The 24,453-nt window shown below is 38.8% G+C and overlaps 1 protein-coding gene across 8 annotated transcripts in view; it reads left to right on the top strand.

The window, feature by feature from the left end:
• ST18 (ST18 C2H2C-type zinc finger transcription factor) overlaps positions 1-24,453 on the top strand; it is a 438,484-nt gene that overhangs the window by 282,572 nt on the left and 131,459 nt on the right. For 7 of the 8 annotated variants that reach the window (XR_012233808.1, XM_073583796.1, XM_073583797.1 and 4 more), the window contains 6 exons: positions 1,671-2,363; positions 9,844-9,978; positions 12,129-12,219; positions 14,134-14,232; positions 14,313-14,512; positions 15,219-15,427. Coding sequence is in view for 7 of the 8 variants with exons in the window: in XM_073583796.1 (XP_073439897.1) it covers positions 1,671-2,363; positions 9,844-9,978; positions 12,129-12,219; positions 14,134-14,232; positions 14,313-14,512; positions 15,219-15,427 (1,427 nt within the window). In the remaining variant the exon portion in view is untranslated. The remainder of the gene's footprint in view (positions 1-1,670; positions 2,364-9,843; positions 9,979-12,128; positions 12,220-14,133; positions 14,233-14,312; positions 14,513-15,218; positions 15,428-24,453) is intronic. The other variant, XM_073583795.1, reaches the window with a different exon arrangement.

Genomic DNA, 24,453 nt, shown 5'->3' with positions numbered 1-24,453 from the left:
TTTCTTTTATTATTTTTCAGACCTTTTCTTCTTTTAAATGTTTTCAAATTCTAAAGCTTTGTTTACAGGTCTGAAAAAAAAACTTATAGGTGGATTTCAAATTCACAGTCCTACTACTAATTCTTGATTTTCAGAATTAATTTAAAGGGGTTATCCAGTGACAACAAATTATCACTAAAGACGAGCGAATTCAAATTCACCAGCTTCGTCAAATTTTCAAAAAAATTTCACTACTTGCACCTGCGCAGAAGCAGGATGAAGACACCGCCCAAAGAAGGGTGGATAAGGCACCCATAACCGCGCGAGTGCATGGCACATGCAGGAGATTATGGCGCCACAACTGCACGTTACTCCCACTTTCAATAACTTTCAGCGATGCAGTAATACATCAAACTCTGATTTAGGTTTTTAGATCCCTCCTATAGGCTATAAAATCTTAAAATGGGCTCTAATTCCCCGGCCTCATCTTTTATAGTCCTGCTGATAGTCTCCATTGATTATCTGAGCTGGGCTATGTGATATGAAGCTACAAGATATTATGGGGAAGCCTGGCAACCACACTTGACACCATGAGCCCTTTCTCTGGCTAATGCAAATATGCGTGACATTATTTTTTGTGCTCCTTGCAAATCAAGTTGCTTATTGTTTGAATTCACCAGGATCTGTGAATTTCAGTAAATTCGACCCAATGATAATTTGCAGCGGCTCGATCTGTTTATTTCTAGTTATCAATTATCCATAGACTAGGTGATATGTTATTGATTGGTGAGGGCCCAATCAGTGGAACCTCCACTAATCAGCAGGACAGGCTACTTCATCCCCATTAGAGAAGAATGGCAGTGCATATATTCTACGATTGCTCTATTCATTTCGCATATGGCTTCCGAGCACTGTGCTCAACTTTTTCTGGCAGTCCTATACAGAATACAGAACAAATACAGTGATGGTCGGCAGATCCACCTGCTACACCATTTTGTAACAAGGATAAAAGTTCCTTGATCTCCAGATTAGTTCAGGTCCCAGCGGTTGGTCACCCACTGATCAACAATTTGTCACCTATTCCGCAGAACAATTCCTTTAAAATCTGGAAATGACACTGTATTAATGTTTGGATTCCAGTTCTATCATTTTATAGTGCTATAACAGTTTACAGGGAATCTGTCATCAGGTTTTTTCAGCCCCATGTGTGAGCAGGATGATGTGGAGGCAAAGACCCTGATTCCAGCGATGTGTCACTCACTTTGCTGTTTGGTGCAGATTTAATAAAATCATTGTTTTATGTGCTGCAGATCTAGCAGTTCTCTGAATGCTGAGCTGCATGTAGCCCCGCCCACACCACTGATTGGCAGCTTTCTATAAACACTGTGCATAGGCAGAATGCTGCCAATCAATGGTGGGGGGCGGATTATACAGAGCTCATGAACATGGAGGATTACATTGCAGTGGGTTTACTAGACCTCTAGTGATAATCTCCTGCTGATTAAACACTGATATTAACAAACCTATAATAAGCAGACTGGTCTTTGTCTCTACATTATATTGCTCTCAGATTTGGTGGCAAAAACAACAAATGTTCACCTTACTGCTTATGGCAATGTTCAAATTTGATGCAAAAGCTGTGATACAGATAATGTTTAGGCTGGGTAACTACAGTTTTTGTTTTCTTACAGGTACGATAATTGTTCAATCATCGGGCATGACGACACATGCGACCGAAGAAAAGTGTAGCTACAAAGACAATATCACTGACCCGTTAGCGGTGGGAAGGTCTGATAAAGAAACAGTTTTTCATACAGTGACAGAACACCCTACTGGGGGTGTAATTCAATCTACAAAGACCATTAGAAATCACAGAGAAACGTACTGCATCCAGTCCTCCAAACAAAAAGACTCACCAGCATCATCTTCTGATAACAATAATGGTCATCCTGCAATGCCTGAAAACGGATGGGATAGTTCTTCCAGTTTTACAGATAAAACTTATTCAAAGGACCATATATCTGATAGGTTCAGTCATGGAGTTAAGCAGAAAGATGAAATGGATATCAGTGAAGGAAAAACGTTGGAAAATGACTCCACGGTAGGAACTTCAGAACATGATGAAAGAAGTCCAGACCAGACTCCTGAAAATGAGGATGATGACAAATGTCTCTCAATTATCACAGAGGAGTCAGTGGATTTGGAGAAAACTAAAGGGAATTTGAGCCTGCTGGAACAAGCAATAACTTTACAGGCAGAGCAGAGCCACATGTTCCACAGCACCTATAAGGAACTTGACATGTTTTTGATGGAACATCTAGCCAGAGACAGAAGACAAACTAAAGTAATAGATGCCGTTGGGCGGCAAATATATACCAGCAAAAGTAAGAAATAATATTACTTCTAGAAGATTTTTGTTTGTAACATGCTCCTAATAGAGAGTTTGTCAGCAAATCTGACCATTCAAAATGGTTGACAGCAGTAAGTAGGTGAGGGTTAAAACAGTTCATGACATGGATTTTTTTTCCTTTCTCTTTTCCATAAGTCAAAACTTTTTCATTTTTCAGTCAACATAATCATTTGAAGGCTTTTGTTTTTGCAGGAAAATTATAGTTTTGAGTAACGCCATTAATTTTACCATCAATGTACTGAAAAAAGGGAACAAAATTCTAAGCACGCGGTGAAGGTGAAAAAAAGGAATCATGGCTTTTCTTTTTATGGTGTTCATTATGCAGTAAAAATGAGCTAACAACTTTTTTTTTGTCAATATGATTATGTTGGTACCAAGCATGAAAATATTTTTTTTGGTGGTAAAAAAAAAATGAATTTTATAAAAGTAAAAGTGGTTGTGTCAACATTTTTAATTTTTTTCCACTGATGAAGCTGTCTCATCACGGTGAGCTGATGATTTTATTAGTATAATTTTGGAGACCATACAGTATTTGATCACTTTATATTGTATTTTGAGGTGTTTTCATTTTTCTTTCTTTACAGGATTTACTGAAAAAGTTAATTTATTTTATTCTTTTATGGACATGGTGTTGCTAAAAATGTTTATTATTTTTATTTCTTCAATTTTAAACTAAATCAAGGTGGGAATGATAAATTTTTTTGTTTATTTATTATTAACCTGCTCTTGCTTGATCACTTGTTCTGTATGTTACAATACAACATTATTGAATTGTACTAGGAAAATGACGTTCTTATGAAACTTGAAATAGCGTGATAGCAGGATATAGCGGCTTATATACCACTGTCAGATTGACAGCTGCATTTGATGGGGCTAAAAAAATTGAAATTGATACTAGCTTCATTCACAAATGTTAAAGGTGGATGTGAGCTATATAACACAGTCGGCATCTGTCATATGTGCAGCATGCTCAGCTCCTGAGTCTGCTCTTTACTCCAGCTCCTGACGTGTGATGTACATGCACGTGATACACTGGGAATGGGTTCAAATTGATGGTCATGCTACTCTAACATTCTGTGATTCTACCTGCATGACATGAGAAAACATATTTTAATCCCCCTTGTGCAAGTGTCCTGTTGGCATTTCTTTCATGTGCAGTGTCCAGGCTTCTCTGTACTAAATGCTTTCATTCACTTGCCTATGCTCTTAAAGGTGTTGTCCACTTCTCGGACAATTCCTTAGGCCTGTTTCACACTTACGTTGTCAGCGGTCAGCTGAAATCCGCCAAAGGTTCAAAACAACAGATCCATCTCCGTTTCATGACGTACGGATGACAGCGGACCACGTTGCAGTACGGATCCGTGGAAGATGGAAAGCGGCGTGATTTAAAGTGACCGCGGGCTGGAAGTTTGCCGTGATCTCGCGCTGCGCTATCTCATGGCCGTGATCTTGTGGCATTGATCTCATGGCCGCGATATCTCTCATGGTCGCGATATCTGATGGTCGCGATCTCGCAGCATTGATCTCATGGTCGCGATATGTGATGGCTGCGATCTCGCGGCATTAATCTCATGGCCGCGATACGGCGCGGCATGTAACGCAATGACGTGATTGGAATCGAGCGAGTTCAGGTGAGAGAGAGAGATTAGCGGCTCCCGGAATGGCAATACAGGGTTAAAACTGTTGGAGCAAAGCCTCCGGGCATGCGCAGTTAAAAATAGCGGACCGTCAACATAAAAAAAGTTGCAGTGTCCGTCTCATCCGCCCGGGATCCGTCAAAAAACGGACTCAATGGATGACCATCAGTGAAAATCCGCCACTAATGCAAATCAATGGGGGAAAAACAGATCCGCCCATTTTTGGGCGGATCCATTTTTTTCTTAAAGTGGCAGATTTTGACTGACGTCAAAAAACTGAAGTGTGAAACAGGCCTTAGCATTCTATATATATATATCCCCTTGTTAAAAATTTACACCCATACTCCTCTCCAGTGCTGGCACCATTCCAGTGGTGTCAGCACTGACTTCTCCCAGAGATCACTGTGGCCAATCAGCGGCTGCTATTCTCTTCCCAACTCTGGATGAATCGCATACATTTGGAGGAAGTAAGAGAGGAGCACCTCTCAGTTCCTCCAGATGTAATTGATTTGTCCACAGGAGAGGAGAGTGAAGCCAGTGCTGATTGACCACAGAGGTTGCATGACATAACATGTCACCTGATCCCCAGGAAAGCCAATGCCAACACCACTGGAATGGCACAGGTGAGAATAGGAGTTAGTTTTTACAAGGGGAGAAACATAGGGATTGAGAAGGGGATGTCTGAGTTGTGGAAACACCTATAAGTGACAGCTATAGAAACTAACTTGAGACCATAAGTACCCTTACTTGAACTCAAAGGGGAAGCGTTAGAATTTAAAAAGCTGAACGACACTTCACATAAAGAGACCACCCTACTTGTGATCACAGCACAAAGAAAACCTATTTTGCTCATTATATCTTACAAGTGTCATGACCATCAATCTGGATACAGTATGTTTAATCTACTTCACACTCCACCTGTCTAGCCTTGTCAACAGTTTTGACAAACTGCTCATAGAGTTCCTTTAAATAAGTTGCTCTTTAAGCGTAGTGAGAATATTAATTCCTGAAGACATAATTACATATAGGCACAACATTGCTGGAGCACCTGTGTGTAGCGCGGGCTCAGGAGCTGAGCTCTCTTTACACATACGAGTAGATGCCAGTTATATTACATATTAAACATTTGTGTCTAACAACAGTGACTGGAGCTAAGCTCCGATTGCTGCTGTTAACCATTTAGATGTGGCTTTCAGTTTCTGACAGCGATGTATTAATGGGACAGTTGCCTTTCCTCATGCACCCCAGCTTCCATTGCCATTTTGATACTGCTGTGAAGCTCTGCCACAGGCGACATTTTCTATACTATAGTTTTGCAGTATATACACTGCTAAAAAAATAAAGGGAACACTTAGACAACAGAATATAACTCCAAGTAAATCAAACTTATGTGAAATCAAATTGTCCACTTAGGAAGCAACAGTGATTGACAATCAATTTCACATGCTGTTGTGCAAATGGAATAGACAACAGATGGAAATTATTGGCAATTATCAAGACACCCTCAATAAAGGAGTGGTTCTGCAGATGGGGACCACAGACTACATCTCAGTACCAATGCTTTCTGGCTGATGTTTTGGTCACTTTTGAGTGTTGGTTGTGCTTTCACACTCGTGGTAGTATGAGACGGACTCTACAACCCACACAAGTGGCTCAAGTAGTGCAGCTTATCCAGGATGGCACATCAATGCGAGCTGTGGCAAGAAGGATTCATGTGTCTGTCAGCATAGTGTCCAGAGGCTGGAGGCGCTATCAGGAGACAGGACAGTACACCAGGAGATGTGGAGGGGGCCGTAGGAGGGCAACAACCCAGCAGCAGGACTGCTACCTCTGCCTTTGTGCATGGAGGAACAGGAGGAGCACTGCCAGAAACCTGCAAAATGACCTCGAGCAGGCCACAAATGTGCATGTGTCTGCACAAACGGTTAGAAACCAACTCCATGAGGATGGTCTGAGGACCCGCCATCCACTGATGGGGGTGACACAACAGCGATCTCACCAGCGAGATAGCTGTGTGTGACAGGGATCAGCAAACGGCCACCCTGCCGGTATCGCTGATCGCTCTTGGAAAGCCCTGGACATTTCTTTGATCGCTGGTCTCCCGCTGGCCAGCACGCATCGCTGCGTGTGACAGGCGGGAGACCAGCGATCAGCTGGTAACTAACGTACACATCGGTTATCTAAGGGACATGCGTCACTTAGAATCCCGATGTGTACCTTAGTTACCAGCGCGCTGATGCAGGGAGCTGGTATCTAAGGTACACATCAGGTTTCTAAGTGACGCACGTCCCTTAGAAACCCGATGTGTACCTTAGTTACCAGCTCCCTGCATCAGCGCGCTGGTAACTAATGTACACAGCGACGTCGCATGCTCGGCATTGCTGTGCTGATCGCTGGTGAAGCAGTCTGTTTGACAGCTCACCAGCGATCATGTAGCAACTCACCAGCGATCCTGACACGCTGATATCATTGTCGGGATCACTGGTGAGTCGCTATGTGTGACGGGGCCTTAAGTGGACAGTTTGATTTCACAGAAGTTTGATTTACTTTGAGTTATATTCTGTTGTTTAAGTGTTCCCTTTATTTTTTTGAGCAGTGTAGTACAAGCAATCAATCACAGGTTCAAGCTCCCTGGTAGAGCTAGTAAAATTTAAATAAAAAGAAGAAACTTAACTCTCTCCTCTTTTTTTCCAAATAGTATTAAAGAAATTGAAAAATTAAAAAATAAACATATTTGTTACCGTTCTGTCTGTAAAAGCCTGATTCATCAAAATATAGAATTAATTAACCCATACATTAAAAGTCGTCAAGAGAAAAAAATCTAAAGACGAGAATTGAGATCTTTCAGTCACCACTCCTCCCTAAAATAATGCAATAAAAGCGATCAAAAGATCAAATTTATGAATGCCAACAAAAAAAAAACAAACTTCTGGAAGAAAGCTGTGAAAACAAAGCTTGAAAAAAAATTATGGTGGAATTGAATTTTTTTTCACCATTTCATCCCATTTGTAATTTACTTGTCCATTTTCCAGAAAATTGTATTATGAAATGAATGATAGCTTTCAAAACTAGAACTCGTCTAGCAAAACACAAGCCAATATACAGCTATGTCAATGGAAAAATAAATGGCCCTTAGAAGAAGGGGAGGGAAAATACAAGCGTGAAACCAAAAATTATCTGTTTCCTTAAGGGATTAAAGATTTTAAGATAATTAGTAGTATGAAACAATATCCCAGTCCTTTGCCATAGCATATCTACACTGCAATATCAGTATTTCATACCAGCTCTGAACATTCCTAATTTTGACACTATATTTTTAAAGTGTTGGGAAACTGCAGCTGATAAAATACTCAAATATTAGAAATTGAGCTAAATATGCCACAAATGCAATCATTTTTGTCATGTGGCTGTATCGGTGTATTCTCCACTATTCAGTATATAATAAAATGTTAATCTTATTTTCTCACACAAAAATGTCTTTAAATAAACATTCCCACTTCTTCATGCAAGAAGATACCCTCCAAATTTAGTCCAGGACTTGGGAGACATCAAGTTTTTGACTGCAAAGACCCTCTTCTCTCCCAGTGCCCTTTATGAAAATTTGTCTATCACAACATTTTTGTTTGAAGATTTATCTCAACACATAGGAAATCCTCAGAAATGCCAGGTTTGGCAATCAGCGGCCATAGTAGGGACCCACTTACAATGTGAATGAATAGCATTTAGAAGTATTTTCTGTGCTTCAGGATGGGATCAGGAAATAGAAACCATTGGTGATGAATGAGCGAAAAATAGTATTGCTTTCTAATGTTTTTACCTATTCTGAGCTCTTGGCAAAAAATCTTTATCAGCCAAACAACCCCTTTAAGACAGAAAGTGATGCTATTTGATTGACAGATCCAGAGAGCAGGGCATTATTTGAAGCAATGATGTGGGGTAATTATGATACACTAATATATAGCCTGCCCCATGTTGGTGACTGTAATGGAAAATGCATCTACTTAAAGGGAATCTGTCAGCAGGTTTTGCTCTGTAATCTCACAGCATCATGAGGTGGGGACAGAGACCCAGATTCCAGTGATGTATCACTTAGTTTACTGGGTGCAGCAGTGATGATAGAGTCACAGTTTTCTCTGCTGCAGGTCCGAGATCTTGAGCTGTGTATATCCCCTCTCAAATCACAGCTTTTTGTGTACAGAAAGCTGCTAATTAGTGCTGAGATTGAGGTTGGACTACCCTGCATAATCAACGGTGCCCTGATAATGATAATCTCTTCCTGATAAAACAGTGATTGTAGTGAAACAGCAAAACAGACCAAAAAGTGACACATTGCAAAAACCTGGTGAGAGATTTGTTTTATGGGCATATTTCTAGTCCCAGGACAATGATTGCAATCTATATACAAAAAATACCTATGCTAACGAAAATTACTTAGTGTAATTAGAAATAATAGTTCTTAGGTAAAGACATTAGTCATTTCAAATACACAAAATACCAAGGAAAAACCAGCATGGAGGTCCCTTTGAGTGTACCCACATCATATGCTGTACATTCCTGAACAGCAATTCAATGTCATTGTTGAATGCAGCAGCATCTGGTGTGCACAGTAGCCAGTGAGCACCACTCATCCGGGCTTGGCACCACCTACATCATGCTGCGCATTACATGACAGCACATGGATGTGGTTGTCTACTGTGAGTGTAAGATAAGCTACCCTCTGCTACACTCATGAGTAGGAGGCAAAGCATTGACCTACCTCAAACCTCCCACTGTTTGGTAAGTGTAGTATAAACAATTAGATGTTGAGTCCACCATTTTTGTTCCACTTATATAGATGCCTTATATAGTGCCATGTGGCTGTCCAACCACATAGTTTCATAATAATTAAGGTTGGAGTTAGATAGATGTCATTGATTTCAACCTACAACCTGACATGTTGATTCAAAGGAAGGTAAAAACCTCATGAGGAAAATGCGAATTTACCCTTATTTTGGGAAAAAAACAGATTCCAAATATGGTAATCAGACTAGATGTCCAAACCAATGTCAGATCACCACATTGTGGAAGTATTTTAGTTAGGCCACGATCACACTTGTGAGAAACTCGCATGAATCTCGCACCTTAATATCCGGCAGAAATACATGCAGCCGCACACTCCAGTCCCGAGTGCCGGCGGCAGTGCCGGATATTGAGGTGAGACACTTATGCGAGTTTCTCGCAAGTGTGATCTCGGCCTTACAGAGAGAAACAGGACACGCTAAGGCATATATTGTATATATATTAGATGTCGGCAAGATAGGCAAATAATATAGATTTGCTACAATGCTGCCACAGAGTGCCTCAAGTGTAAAGATGGCAGATGCTAGATCTGTACAAGCATGAGCTAAACTAATAGCGTATCATTAGTGATGAGCGAGTATACTCATTGCTCGGGTTTTCCCGATCATGCTCGGGTGTCCTCCAAGTATTTTGGCGTGCTCGGAGATTTAGTTTTCGTCGTCTCAGCTGCATGATTTGCGACTGCTAGACAGCTTGAATACATGTGTGGAATGCCTGTTTGTTAGGGAATTCCCACATGTATTCAGCCTGTCTACAAGTCGCAAATCATGCAGCTGAGACGAGGAAAACTAAATCTCCGAACACGCCAAAATGCTCGGAGGACACCCGAGCAACAAGTATACTCGCTCATCACTACGTATCATAGATAAAAAATCTTTGCTATGTACACACAAAGTAGAACCCATCTTGAAAGCTTAAAAAAATACATACTATGTAGATGAAGACAAGTGCAATACTGTTTGTTCTGTTTCCTTCCAGATTCTTCACGCCTTGAGAAACGTGAGACCAAATGCCCTATACCAGGCTGTGATGGCGCAGGCCACGTTACAGGACTCTATCCACATCATCGCAGTCTGTCGGGGTGTCCTCATAAAGTTCGAGTGCCTTTAGAAAGTTAGTGACACAAAGTTTAGTGCAGATACAACTTGTGATTACATGTCACGTTTGGAATAAGTCTTAAATGAAGCTATAAAACGATGGTAACATTGATCCAAATAGACAATTGAATGGAAAACGAAATGATGTGGATTCCTATTTACTATTGATTGAAATGTGTCATAACCAGGTTTTCCCATCTAGTGAACTCAATTAATGTATGTGTTGATCAATACTCAACAGACATAAAAAGTATTAGACATAACGTGTAGAAAGCAGAAACAATGTATAAATGAAAACTAGAGTATAATTTCAGTTTATTACAGTATTGAACAATATGTTCATAGTAATGTATCAATGTATAATGCTTCCTGATCTCACCACAACCATCATTTTATTGTTTAACACAATCTGGCAGTCATGGATATTGATAATACATGAAGCAAATAAACTGCATATTTCTGCGTGGGAACTAGGTCACAGCGATACTCTTATCCCCATATATTACCCACTTCTATTTCTATTTTGCACAGAACACAAAATATGGCTCGTAATTGGAAACAGATTTCTGTTTTCTCGTGCCACCAGTCTCGTACTCCAGTCCATCATGTGTACTAGGGCACACGGAGACAAGGAGACCTTCCTAGTATCAAACAGAACCAGAGAGGGGTTAACCATTTCCTGCCGTCATCATTTTTTTTTCCAGTTTCATTTTCTTTAAATCTCTAAGTTCAAAAAGTCAGACTTTTTAAAATGTATTAATTAATATTTGATGGCAATTTTTTTTTTTTTTGGGGGGGACAAATTTTATTTTTAATGAAACAATTTAATTTACCATGAATTGTATTGAAAAAAGAAATCCGTGTGCGATGGAGTAGGATAAAAAACAAACAATTCTGCAATTGATTTTGAGTTTTATTTTTATGGAGTTCACTCGTCCTGTAGAAATTACACTTTAAATTTATTCTGCAGATTATTAGGATTATTGTGACTAATATATTTTTGCTACTTTTACAAAATAAAAAAGTTTTTAAAAAAATGTGCAAGTGGACCTATTCGGAAAGCATTTTTTTCTTCGGCCACTAGAGCTGTGTGAGAACAAGCTGTAGGATCTACTCTCTGTTTTAGGGGACAAAATACTTTTTGATCACTTTTGGATAGTTTTTTTTTTTAAAGCAAAATGGCCCAAAAGCATAAATTGTGGCTTTGTATTATTTTTATTTATTTATAATAGGTTGGATTCTTACAGATGTGGTCATGTAGGTTCATTTTTTATTTATTTTTATTGGTTATATTGGTTTGCAAAATAAATGGGAACAGCCAATGATGTAATTAAAATGTTGTATTTTTTAAAACCTTTTAAAAATGTCCACATATTTTTTAGTCCTATTATGGGACATGGAGAATTTGATCACTGACACCGGACTATGCATGCGCTGTATTTCTGTATAGCAGTGTATGGAATACCCTATGGCAGAGCTGAATCAGAGTGAAAGATATGAGGGCTTTCCTAATTATTCCAGTTGCCATGAAATCTCAATGACTGAGAAACATGAGGATATGTGCACAGGTTGCGGATTGCCCTGCGGATTTCTCTGCGCAGATTTGGCTAAATCCGCAGCGTTTTACCTGCGGATTTAGTGCACATTTTGGGCAGATTTCCCCTGCATTCTGACACCTGCGGATTCCCATAAAGGAGCAGGTCTCAAAACGCTGTGGATCCGCACAAAGAATTGACATGCTGCGGATTTAAATCCGCAGAAAATCGGCGCAGAAAAATCTGCAGCATGTGCACAGCGTTTTTTATTTCACATACACTATAATGGTACTGAACAACACAGCAGAATCTGCTGCGGGGCCGCAGCAGAATCCGCAACGTGAGCACATACCCCAAATAGTTAAACAGCTGGGTTTGGAAGTTTCTCTGTTTCTAGCAGTTGCAAGCAGGTGGCACCCACACGTATGGAGCAGGCTCAGCTCCATACCTGCTTCCAACTTCTTCTGTACGTTAATGCCGAATAGTAGAAAGGCGTTCAACAAATCTCTCAATGTCTTGTAGTGATAATAATCAGCTATGTTACTAACATATTCTTTTCAGAGATTCATTCACTTTGCTATATTTCCGATAAAAAAAGTTTCTAAAAAAATGTTTGTTTTTCTTTAATCAGTTTTGGCCATGCATGAAAATGTGCTGAAGTGTCCAACACCAGGATGTACGGGGAGAGGCCATGTTAACAGTAATCGCAACACACACAGAAGGTATCGTGAGCAACTGGTGGATTTACAATTGTTGAATGATTGAACTATGATTGACGGGACAAATGACTGTTTGGATAAAGCAATAGGCTGCCGGCTACATAGGAAGCATTTTGTAACAAATCAGGATTGAGCAGATGGCTGGCTTGCTGGGAAGCATTTTTGAATTTACTGAAGCCGCAGATTTATCTAAATTAAAATAGTGATTTAAAACTGTGAAAAGACTATGTGCCGCATTTGTAAACCAGATGATACAGAAGAGAACAGGTTTTAAATTGTGACTCCATTGAGTTATTTATAATCTTGGAGATGGTCCAACATATAGATGGTAAAAACAATAAACCTGAAAATTAGACCAGAGAGAAACCTCATAATCATGTATACATATGTACAATTACCTATCCTATAGGCATTAACATTTCAGGTCAAACACCATAATACTGATCAAGCTGTCATAGACACATACATTTCCCCATAGTTATGCTAAACACAGTTAGTTGCCCTCAACTTTAACCTTATGTCTACTTTCAACCTTAAAATCTATGAAATAATACTTACAAATTATGAATATTATAAGACTATATTCAAAGCATCTATACATATCAATGTTTATATTGAAGCGCATAGATGTTTGGGATTGTTGGAGTCAATATTAGACATTAGACTTATATAGCCATTTATAACGCCCAATGGGCGTCACAAGATAAGTTAGACAAATGAGAAACTGGTACCAGGCAACAAATTCCAAAACCATCAATTTACTATATAAAAATGGTAGGCATAGATAGAAGCAAAAAACTTTATGTACTAAAATGCATAAAACATGGTTCTAATATTCAATCTAATTGGTCCACCACTCCATGGAATAAAAAGTCATGATTGAGACAAAAGATGTGGATATAACTTAGGTTTACAATGAAAATAAAATATCCCCACCTACATCAAAAAGAGTAATGCAGTATCAAATTCAAAAGGGATTATAAGGATAGAAAGGAATCTGAAAAATTATAGCAAACATTATCACTCAATAAAGTGGCTCATTTCTTTATATAGCATGTAGGAATGGAGGATGCGTAATGTCACGGAGCAGTTTGATCAGGGGTAAGAGTTCAAATATATGAAAATATAATCCAAAATTAAGAAACTTGTCAAACCCCATTATTTGAAATGGTAGCCAACTTTACAAAGTTTATTTATTTAAAGCTAGACATATTGAGTGAGGCTGTTAAAAGTTCCATCTTGAGACCAAATTTTTATGTCCATATTATGGAAGAATGATATATAACTAAGGCTACTCTAGTGAGCTGAAACAAACTTATTTATAATTATTATTATTATACATTTATATAGCGCCATTTATTCCATGGTGCTTTACATGTGAAAAGGGGGAAAATATAGTCAAGTATAATAAACATGTGTAAGACAAGGGGCACACAAGTACAGAAGGAGAGAGGACCCTGCCCGTGAGGGCTCACAGTCTACAGGGAGGGTAAGGATACACTAGGAGAGGGTAGAGTTTGTCATGCGGTGGTTCAGAACACTGAGGATCATTGCAGGTTGTAGGCTTGTCAGAACAGGTGGGTATTCAGGTTCTTCTTGAAGGTTTCCGTTGTTGGTGAGAGTCTGATGTGTTGAGGCAGAGAGTTCCAGATTATGGGGGAAGCACGGGAGAAGTCTTGTATGCGGTTGTGGGAAGAAGAGATAAGGGGGGAGTAGAGAAGGAGATCTAATTTATATCCTAGTGACCTAAATTTAGTTCAGTTGCACTGCAGGAGGTCCTGGTGTTATGGCTGTAAAATGGGCAGTAGCAGGAGGCAGCCTTACGGTTATCTAGATTAGGCTTTTGTGTTAGGTTTGGGGTTGGCATAGTAGAAGGTGTTGAGAATGCTTCTAATCATCTTAACGTTATGACTTAAGTCTTTCAGGTTGTCCAATCGCTGCAGCTGAGAAGCTTTCAAAAACACAAGATAAGCAATTTTCCTGTAGTAGTGGGTCAAGTCTTGAATCTATTCACAGGTACTGACTTCTCAAAGCTACATGTATGAAGAACTTAGAATTTGTCTGAACTATTGCTGATTTTTTTTTTCATATTTCAGAGCAACATGTGTCAAACATCTTGAAGTTACCCAATTTAGTTATGGAAATGCACCACTTACCACAACCCGAGCAACAATAATTAAAGAGCACGATAGATTTGGGAAAGTTCCATTTGACTATGCCAGCTTTGATGCCCAAGTGTTTGGGAAACACACCATTGCAACAGTTGTTCACAGCCAAGAGACAAGCAATGGAGAAGGTACAAACCTACTGTGTTCATAATCAATGTTAAATTTTCACTCTCACTTCAATAGAGTTTGCATAAATCAAAAGTACAAGCAAATGTAAGAAAGGTTGTAATATATTTTATCAGAGAATTCTGATTCTTTCTCCAAATATCCACCACTTCTCTCTACTCCCTGCCTCCTGAACTTACTATCTACTCCCTGTAAACCAGTATTTGGTCAGTATTTATAAACCAGGATCAGGAGAGGCGCAATCAGAGGAAAAGTCTAATAGAAACACCTCACCACTTTTGTATTTGTCACCCACTCCTGGTTTTGGCTAACCAATACTGATGTAAAATACTGACCAAATACTGAACGTGTCAATGTGACCATACTCTGAGTTTCAAAGGCCATAGAAACTGAACCATTTGTAAACCGGATGTGTGTATGGACCAATGAAACTCTATATGCCAATGTGCTGTCCGAGAAAAAAAGGACAGAACTAGGACATGTCACACCGATGTGTGAATGTGCTCTTAGTGAATATCTCTGATGTTTTGTATAAATTTCTAATGAATCTGTTTGGACATGGAATTAAAATAACACAAAATAAAGCAAGCTTTGATGTTTTATACATAAATGCAGAAAAGAAAATCAGATTTATTTTCAAATTTTCAATTATTCTGACATGAAGAAAATCATATGTTGCATGCATGTAATCACATCTCTCTTTCACAGCAAAACAATTTACAAGTCCAGTGAGATCTTCCAACCGACTGCCTAGCGCCCACACACAGAGTCCCTGTCATGCCAGCTCTTACAGCTATGGTCAGTGTAGTGAAGACACCCACATAGCAGCAGCTGCTGCCATTCTCAACCTTTCCACCCGCTGCAGGGAAGCAGCAGCAGAGATCCTGTCCAACAAACCATTGGGCCTGTCTGCCAAGGTAGGAGAATCCAAAATCCTGGAGGTTGTAGTGTCTACTGAGCTGTGAATAAACAGCTTTTCACATTAGAGTTAAATTCCACAAAAACAAGGAATGTGCCGTACAGTATCTACAATAATTTTGTGTAAGGGATTTATGCAATGGAAAAACATTTCATATTTTAATATGCAGGTGGGAATATTTTTCAGATTTAAAGGAGAATTATGAGATCAGTAGGGTGCAAGACATGCCCAATTGCTCTATGTAGTAAATAAGGGGAAGAAAAATTTGCTCCATTTTTTTTTCCTGGGAAATTGAGCTAAATTTTTGAGCTGCAGATTTCAGATAGCTATAATTTTCTGGAGGCATTTCTTGCTGTCATTGTTCTAGGGGATTTCATGCAGAGTCTCCTTCGTATGGATGAGCAGAGTACATGGTGAATTAGGCATGTTCTAATCTGCTTACCATGAACTGAAAGTGATAGTTTAGCCCTCAGTTATTAAAACCCTACAGTGAGGTTGGGTATAATGAATGATCCATTTCTTAAGGTGTTTGTCCAAAATGTCAGATTAATAATTTCCACTAAAATAGACTGGTCTGATGCGGTTTACTTCAACCCAATTACATCACAACACCTTGTTTTTCAGGACTATACATGTATACCTGAAAGATAAAAGATAGTACTTGCAAGTACCCTACATCGGGTACACATAATATAGTAAGTAGCTTTACTAAAAGAATACCAATAAATAATCGCTACTAGAGGTAATCGGATCAGGCAAAATTCTAATTCGATTGCTCACGCATTTTTTTCTGGGAAATTTGATTTACGGACAAGTTATTTAGTGTCCCTTATTATACACTGGGGTCCTTCTAGACCTCAGAACTTTATAAACATAATATGTAATAACTAAAAAATCTTTAAAAATTTTCACCATACCACTCACCTCTCTGGCTCCTTCGTTGCTCATCAACTTCCGACAGGCCCTCACCACATTTTGGATTCCCATCTGCTCAAACTGGAAGCTTCTGCCCAAGCACAAAAGTTCATGGCATCATGACATGTACCGTGACCTTCTGCGTACACTCGCAGAATCCTTCCAGGCCACATTAAAGCCAGATGTACCACCAGTGGTGGCGAGGACTGGACAAGTGGCGGGAAGTAGAAGAGAGCCAGAGAGGTGATCAGTAAGGTGAGTATAATAATTTTCAAGTTTTTTAACCTTTTGATGACCTTGTTTGGTTCAGAAAAATGGCTGCAAGCGACTGCCATTATTATGATTCCTCGCAGAAGCGAATTACAAAAATAAAAATACCGTATTTTGTCAAATGCAGATTTTTGTAACTTTGTTTGCTTATCTCTAACTGATACCCCTTAATAATGAGCATGTATACCATCTGCAGGAACTTGTCATTTAATATAGCATACACTGTTAAAACGAACCCCTTCCCCACATGTTGGGTGCACTACCTGAGCCTGCCTCAAAAAAATACTGCTGTCATCCATTGGTAATAGTTGCATCAGGTCACATACCCCCAAATAATGGAATACAAAGGGATCAAAAGTTGTACGCAAAGCAAACTGATCACAAAAATCTCGATGCTGCCAAAAAATTAAAAAAAATATGGGTCTCAGAATATACAAATAGGACACAAACTAACCTTTTTTATTTTCGATTTTTAAAAGTAATAAAATATTTAAAAAAAATACATAAATTTGATTTTAGCATAACCAAAATCCTAAAATTAAGAGTGGCATTTTCCAATACAGTCTATTTAAAACAAGTTCCTCATATGGCTATATTGAGAAAAAATATAAAATGATATGGCTCTTGAATAGAGAGGAGGGAAAGGTGAAAAAAGCAAAAAAAACAACAACAACTGGTACAGTGGGAAGGATTCAGCACCTTCATGTCATGGTGAATTTCTTTTTTTATATTTTCATTTTTTCCTCCCCTTCATCCAAGAGCCATAACTTGTTTTTTGAGGAACGAATTGAACTTTTGAATGACAAAATTTTTTTATCATGTGATGCTCTGTAAAGTGAGAAAAAAATTCCAAATGCATTAAAATTGCCAAAAAGTGCAATTCCACAATAGTTTTTCTTTTTTTTTATTTCCCATATTTACGATATGGTAAAACTGACCAGCAATATGATTCTTTATGTCAGCACAATTACACAAATATCAAACATATATTTTTTTATGTGAAAAAAGTAAGAAATTTGTAAAAAAAAAAAAAAATAAACTTTTACCTTGTGTTGTCATTTTTCAGATCTGTAGCGTTTTTATTTTTCCGGATCTGGGGATGTGTGATGGCTTATTTTTTGCACCCTGAGTTGATGTTTTTACTGATACCATTTTGTGGTAGATATGATGTTTTGATTGCCTCTTATTGCATTTTATTGCAATGTTGTGGAGGCCAAAAAAACTGTAATTGTGGCATTTTAATTTTTTTCTTGTCACTTCTTTTACCAATCGGATTAAATTATTTTATATTTTGCTAGATCAGACATTTACAAACGCAGCGATACTAAAAATGTGTTTTTATTTTTTTTATTTCTTTATTTTTAACTAGGGAAAAGGGGGGTGATTTGAACCTTTTTTTTATTTATTTATTTTCATATTTTAAAAAAAATAATCAATTTTTACTATATTTGTTAGTCCACTTGGTGGACTTGAACCTTGCACTATACATAGCAGCACATTAGAACTGCTGTCTATAGTGAAAATCATGGACTCTTATGGACACCAGCTAAACGCTGGCATTCACAGGAATATTGTAATCCCAGATGGTCATGGCAGCACATCGATACTCCTTGATCATGTCACGGGCATACGGATGGACGCGTGGAATGACGCGCCCCTTGCCAGCACACATTAAATGCTGCTGTCAGACATTGACAGAGGTATTTAACAGTTTAACAGCTTCTGGTAGAGCACAGCTTCACCCACGACTGTTAGAGGCAAATGATAGCTGAATAATTAAGCCATCATCTGCTGGTGAAGATGTGGGCATGGCTTTCAAGCCCTCATCAACATCAGGGACCTGACATATGACATAACTGTACTTCAAATGTCAGGAAGTGATTAAAGGAAAGCGGTCACCAGGTTTTTGCTTTGCTTTCTGAGAGCAGCATGATGAAGAGAAAGAAACCCTAAGTCCAGCGTTGTATCCTGTACTATGCTGCTTACTGTAGTTTTGATAAAATTTGTTTTCTCTGCTGCAGATCTACTAGCTCTTTGGATGCTGAGCTCTGTATATCCCTGCCCATGTCACTGATTGGCTGCTTTCTGTGTACACTATGTATAGACAGAACAGCACGGTGGCTCAGTGGTTAACATTGCAGCGCTGAGGTCCTGGGTTCAAATCCCACCAAGGGCAAAATCTGCAAGGATTTTGCATGTTCTCCCCGTGTTTGTGTGGGTTTCCTCTGGGTTCTCTGATTTCCTCCTACATTCCAAAGATATACTGATAGGGGGTTTAGATTGTGAGCCCCATCGGGGACAGCAATGATAATGTCTTTAAAGCGCTGTGGAAGTAATTGCGCTATATAAATGAGTAAAATAAATAAATAGACAGAGCACTGTTTATTAGTGGTGGGGTTACATAGAGCTCATACATATGGAGGACTAGATGGCATCAGGATTGCTAGTCCTCCATTGATAATCTCCTGCTGATAAACAGTAAATTTATCAAAACTAAAACAGGCAGCCCAGTAAGTGACACATCACTGGAATCAGGGTCTTTGTCTCTAGAGTATGCGGCTCTCAGATTAGGTGGAAAAAAACAGTGACAGATTCCCTTTAAATTGCTTACTGTTGTGTTTGTCTGAGAGTCACCACATGGTCTTATCTCCGTTGGTGTTAAAGTGCTATGGCTACAAGTGTATTGTGCTCTCAGCCAAGTGGGCCAAGGCAACTAACTTTGCATACAATGTGCAATTTAAATTAACAATCCAAATGGGATGCTGTTCAGTGAGTGCAAAAAGGAGTACCGGTATGTCTTGTTACAAATCCCTTTTAAACTGGTACACCGAGATGTAGGCTCTATCTTGACTCTATGGCAAAACAAGATAACCACTATATGAGTTTTATTCCATGTAAAGCCAGTCTTTAAAAATTCAGCCAAGTACAATCTATGTGATCAGCATAGTGAAGATTACCTCTTCTAATCCCTGACCATGACCAAATCTTACAGTGTGGATGGAAGCCTAGATTCTGATTAGCTCTGATTCTCTGAAACAAATAAAAGTTGGAATCAGGCAAAAATTGCTCTAAAACATATTTTTTTGTCTGTGCAAATTTAATTTGCAAAAAAACCTGCACATTGTAAGAAGCAAGCAGGATGATAATACCCCTGAGATTTGTATGTTAAAACCTCTAGTATGTATATGAAAGATTGATTACAGTTCATGCTTAGAAATCTGCTATACTTTTAAACTAAATACATTTCCTTATGAGGGTATTTTGTTCTGATAATTTTTGAGTCAGTATACTTTATGATAAAAGGGGCATACATATTTTCATTTTGTCATTATAAAGATTTCATTTCTTGTAACTAAAGCCCCCCTCATACATGTTGGATGGCTGTCTCTTGAACGATGGTCCGGTCGCTCGTTAATCTCGGCCGACTTGCTCATACACAGAGGCGCTTACTCTGTTAAGCACTCCCATGTTCCCCATAATAGAGCCCCTACCAGACATTTCTGGCAGCAACTTATTTCTTATAGAGTAATCGGATTTTTAGTCGGAAATCAGATATGCAGAATACTTATCACCCTTGACATCACCTGTCTGGGAGCGTTGGGGTTCCTTAGAGATATTAAACTATCGGCTGAATCATTCAATATTTAAGGGTTTGGACAAAAATAGCCTAATTAGTATTGGGGCCTTAACCCCTTCACAACATGTGTCACAGATGTGCGATGTAAGTCAGAAGTGGATATATGGAGGATCAGGCTCACAGGGAGAACCTGCCCCATACCCTGCAGGTCATAGCTGTGTGTAACAGCCAGGACCAGCTTCTAACAATCAAGGGTGGAGTGGAGCTCCTGCTGCAATTATTAACCTGTTAAATGCCACCGTCAATCTCTGACAGAGACATTTAACACCCGCATGGGGGCGCTCCATGCATCCATTGGCACACCCCTGACATGATCCTGGGTCGCCAATGGGTTGCTGAGACACCAGGGGGTCTGCTGAAGACCTCTGTACATCACATTATTGGAATTACAGAAATTCTTTGAATCCCTGCTTGTGGCCATGAATTTTGGCATTGCTGTATATAGCACAATCGATCAGACGATCGTAGCATCAAGTCCCCTAAGGCTGGTTTCAGATTAGCGCATTTTACATGCTGCGCACAGCGCTAAAGATAGGGTGCACAGATCGCATGCAGCCGTGTGCAATAGTAGGAGGAAATGACCGGGCAGGGGGAGGGGCTTAGCAGCGCCATGTGCTGCATGTAAAATGCGCTAATCTGAAACCAGCCTAAGGGGCTATTAGAAAAAGTGAAAAGTAAAAAAAAGTTTAAAAATATGAAAAAAAACGCATAAAAGTTAAAAAGTTCAAATCAGCCCCCTTTTCCCTCATTAAAAATAATAAACACATTTTTAAAATATGCATATGTGGTATCGCTCGATCAATTAAAAAAAAAAAAATTAACCACATCGGTAATCACCTTAAACGAAAAAAGTTCAAGAACGCCAAAATTATGCTTTTTTGTATCTGCAATATCACAAAAATGCTGTAAGAAGCAATCAAAATGTCACTTCTAGCCCAAAATGGTATCAATAAAAACGTTGTCTCGCCCTGTATAAATTAAGCCATCAAAAAAGCTCCATCGACAAAAAAATGGAAACCTTAAGGGTTTTGGAAAATGGCGACACAACCCAAAATCTTTTTTTGCAAACTTCTGATTTCACTAATAAAATAATAAAAAAAACTGGAAATGCTGGAAATGTTTGGCATTCCCGTAATTGTACTAATGAGCAGATTCATCTGTTATTACCACAAAATGTACACCATAAAAACAATAACTCCCCAAAAATGTCAGAATTGCATTTTTTTTTTTCAAAATTTATCACCATTTGGAATTTTGTTCCCGTTTTCCAGTACACTCTGTTGTAAAATGAATGGTGTCATTCAGGATTACACCTTGTCCCTCAAAAATAAAGCCCTCATAATAATAATAATAATAATCTTTATTTATATAGCGCCAACATATTCCGCAGCGCTTTACAGTTTATATGCTTATCTGGACAGAAAAATAAAAGCGTTATGGCTTTGGGGAGAAGAAGAGAAAAACGTAAACACAAAAATGGAAATTGGCCCTGTTGTGAAGGGGTTAAGGAAAAATTAACATCACTGTTGCATTTAAGATGATGTTGTTTGATCTGCAGTCATAATGTTATAAAGCAGGAGAAGCTTAACAGACTGATATTCAGGTTTGAGGGTATAAAATTGATAAAGTTTGTACGTTTTTCATGAAAACACCTACATAGCAGTCAAAAGGGTGGTCCTATTTGGTGATTGACATTTATCCCTGTGTGACTTTACATATAAATGAAGCTGTTGATCACTGATAAGACCACCTATTTGGCTCCTAAGCCCAGAAAATGATGGGATTTCAACAACAAAAAATTACAGGTTATACATAATCTTTTCCCACAAAACTATATATCGATCTGCTCAGCTCTCCCATAACATTCTGCTCATAGATTGTACTACACATCTACATTTCTAGGTCTTTTTGGTGATCATGACAATTTTCTTTTCAGAGTTTTAAAAAAAAGAATCTACCTTTACTCCAGAAACAGTGATGCTCTTTTCTTTGACCCAGGCCTATTATTGCGACTCCATCCCAGTCAAGTGAATAGAGCTTAAAGAGGTATCCTCAGGTATGGAAGTTATTCCCTACCCATTGGATAGGATATAACTTCCTTGTTGCTGAAGGTTCCGTGCTGGGATCTCCACTGATCCAGAGAGCTAGGGCTCCAAAAAGTCCCATGTGAATGGAGCAGTGGTCGAACATGTGCACTGCATCTCCGATGGTCTCATAAAGGGTTAATTGAGTAGATGAGTTCATGATCAATGAGTGCATGATCAATCGCCATTGCATTCACACGGGCTCATTAGAGCCCTAGCTTTCAAAATCGATGGGGGTTCCAGTAGTTGGATCAATAGAGATCGGTAAGTTATCCATTGTCTAATGAATAGGGGATAACTTTCAATCTTGAAAATACCTTTTAAGCTCTATTCATTGACTGGGAATTTTCTAATGCCATACATGCTCCTTATCTTTTACCTTTAAAAAGGTTGTCCACTACTTTATCATTGATAACCTATCGCTGGGATAGGTGATCAATGTCTGATCGGTCGGAGCCCGACTCCTGGCATCCACACCGATCAGCTGTTATTGGTGTCGGTGACAGTGGTGGCCGCCGGCCGTAAGTACTCACTTGCGGAGTTGACTGTCTTCTGAGAGTGGCCGATGCAGGGTACTGCACACCTGCCCCCTATTCAAATCAATAAGAGGCAGATGTGCAATACCCTACGGTGGCCAATTTGCAAGTGAGGACTTCTGGCCACCGCTGACACCGATAACAGCTGATCGGCGGGGGTGCCTGGAGTCGGATATCGACCAGACATTGATGATAAATCCTAAGGATAGGTCATCAATGATAAAGTTCTGGACAACCTCTTTAAAACCTTTTTACAGGACTATCACTATGTTTATAAAGTTTAGAAACAAAATGTACCTAGTGAAATATAAAACAAACATCCATATAAACTGTATAATATATGGCCTTGGTCTCTTCCTGGATGATACAAGGTGAGGGCTTGCTGCTATTAAATGACACTCAGCTATTCAGCTACTTCCAAATGACATCTGGTGTTAGCAGAACACATAGTAAATTGTCCTGGCTGTTACAAGTTGACATTAGAAGCTGCGGAGGAACAAGGGTTGAGTATCTTATTACAGACTGGGTGTGGAGCTCCAAATACCTGCTATGAATAAGTAAGGGTTTGATTTTATGGATGTCACATCTGTTTTACAATTTACATCTTGATTTACTTATTATTTTCTTGATATTAACCCAAAACTTAGGTAAAGAACCTATTGTTTTTTGTTTGCACGTATGTAATGATGATCCATTACATAACAAATTAAATATTACATATTGCCAGAAAGTATTAAAATTGGCAGCAATATTTGAGCAATGGTTTTATAATGTTTTTTTTAAATATTAAATGTAAATTGAACTATTTCAATGGCGAGTAGGATCAGTAAATATTCATTGCAGTGGAGTCTTTGAAAGGGTTGTGAGAAGATTATCATGGAATAGCCCTTGAAACGCTGCTGGGCAAATAACAGAGGAGTGAAATCATTATGCTCATCCCTCCTGAGAAAATGAATCATTAAGTGGATTATTTGTTGCCATAGTGTATTGTGAGTCCAGTGTTTTTATGAAGAAAAAATGAACAATTGAAATAAGTCTATGGTGACTTTCTGCAGACGCTGCAGTAAAGACGTTTGTGTGGTCTTTATATCCCTAGTCATATAAATGTGCATTGAGAGAGTAATAATGGATTTCTCAAACAGATTAGTAAAAACAGGGATCCCAGTAGCCCTAAGAGTTTAGTGATGAAATAGTCGGCAAAGAGGTTAAGCAGCAGCTATATCCTTAAAAAACTGCAGAAACGAATAGGAAGAAATGCAATCAATAAGCCAAACCACAAAATCTACAAACATTGGAAAAAAAACAAATAATACATTCTAGTAATAAAAGGATTCTCCACTCCTTGGTCCCGGTGCCGGTCACTGCCATGGCCAATGATTAGCTGAGTAGGTGTTTTCTCTGTACAATATAGTTTGGCTAAATGAAGACCAAACATTTATTTTAATTTAATTTTGTTCAAAGGTAACTGGCCAGGTCCCTTGACGCTTTTAAACTGCACCTTTTAGTCCATTATTCAGGTACCCAATTAATTTTTTTTATTGTTTAAAGGGAAACTGTCACTTCGAGAAATGCCATTTACCTG

The sequence above is a fragment of the Dendrobates tinctorius genome, unplaced genomic scaffold, assembly GCF_039654945.1.
Source record: "Dendrobates tinctorius isolate UK_male_01 unplaced genomic scaffold, ASM3965494v1 ptg000081l, whole genome shotgun sequence".
Lineage (NCBI taxonomy): Eukaryota > Metazoa > Chordata > Amphibia > Anura > Dendrobatidae > Dendrobates > Dendrobates tinctorius.
The sequence above is the reverse complement of the archived record's forward strand: the minus strand, read 5'-3'. Positions and strand labels throughout refer to the sequence as shown.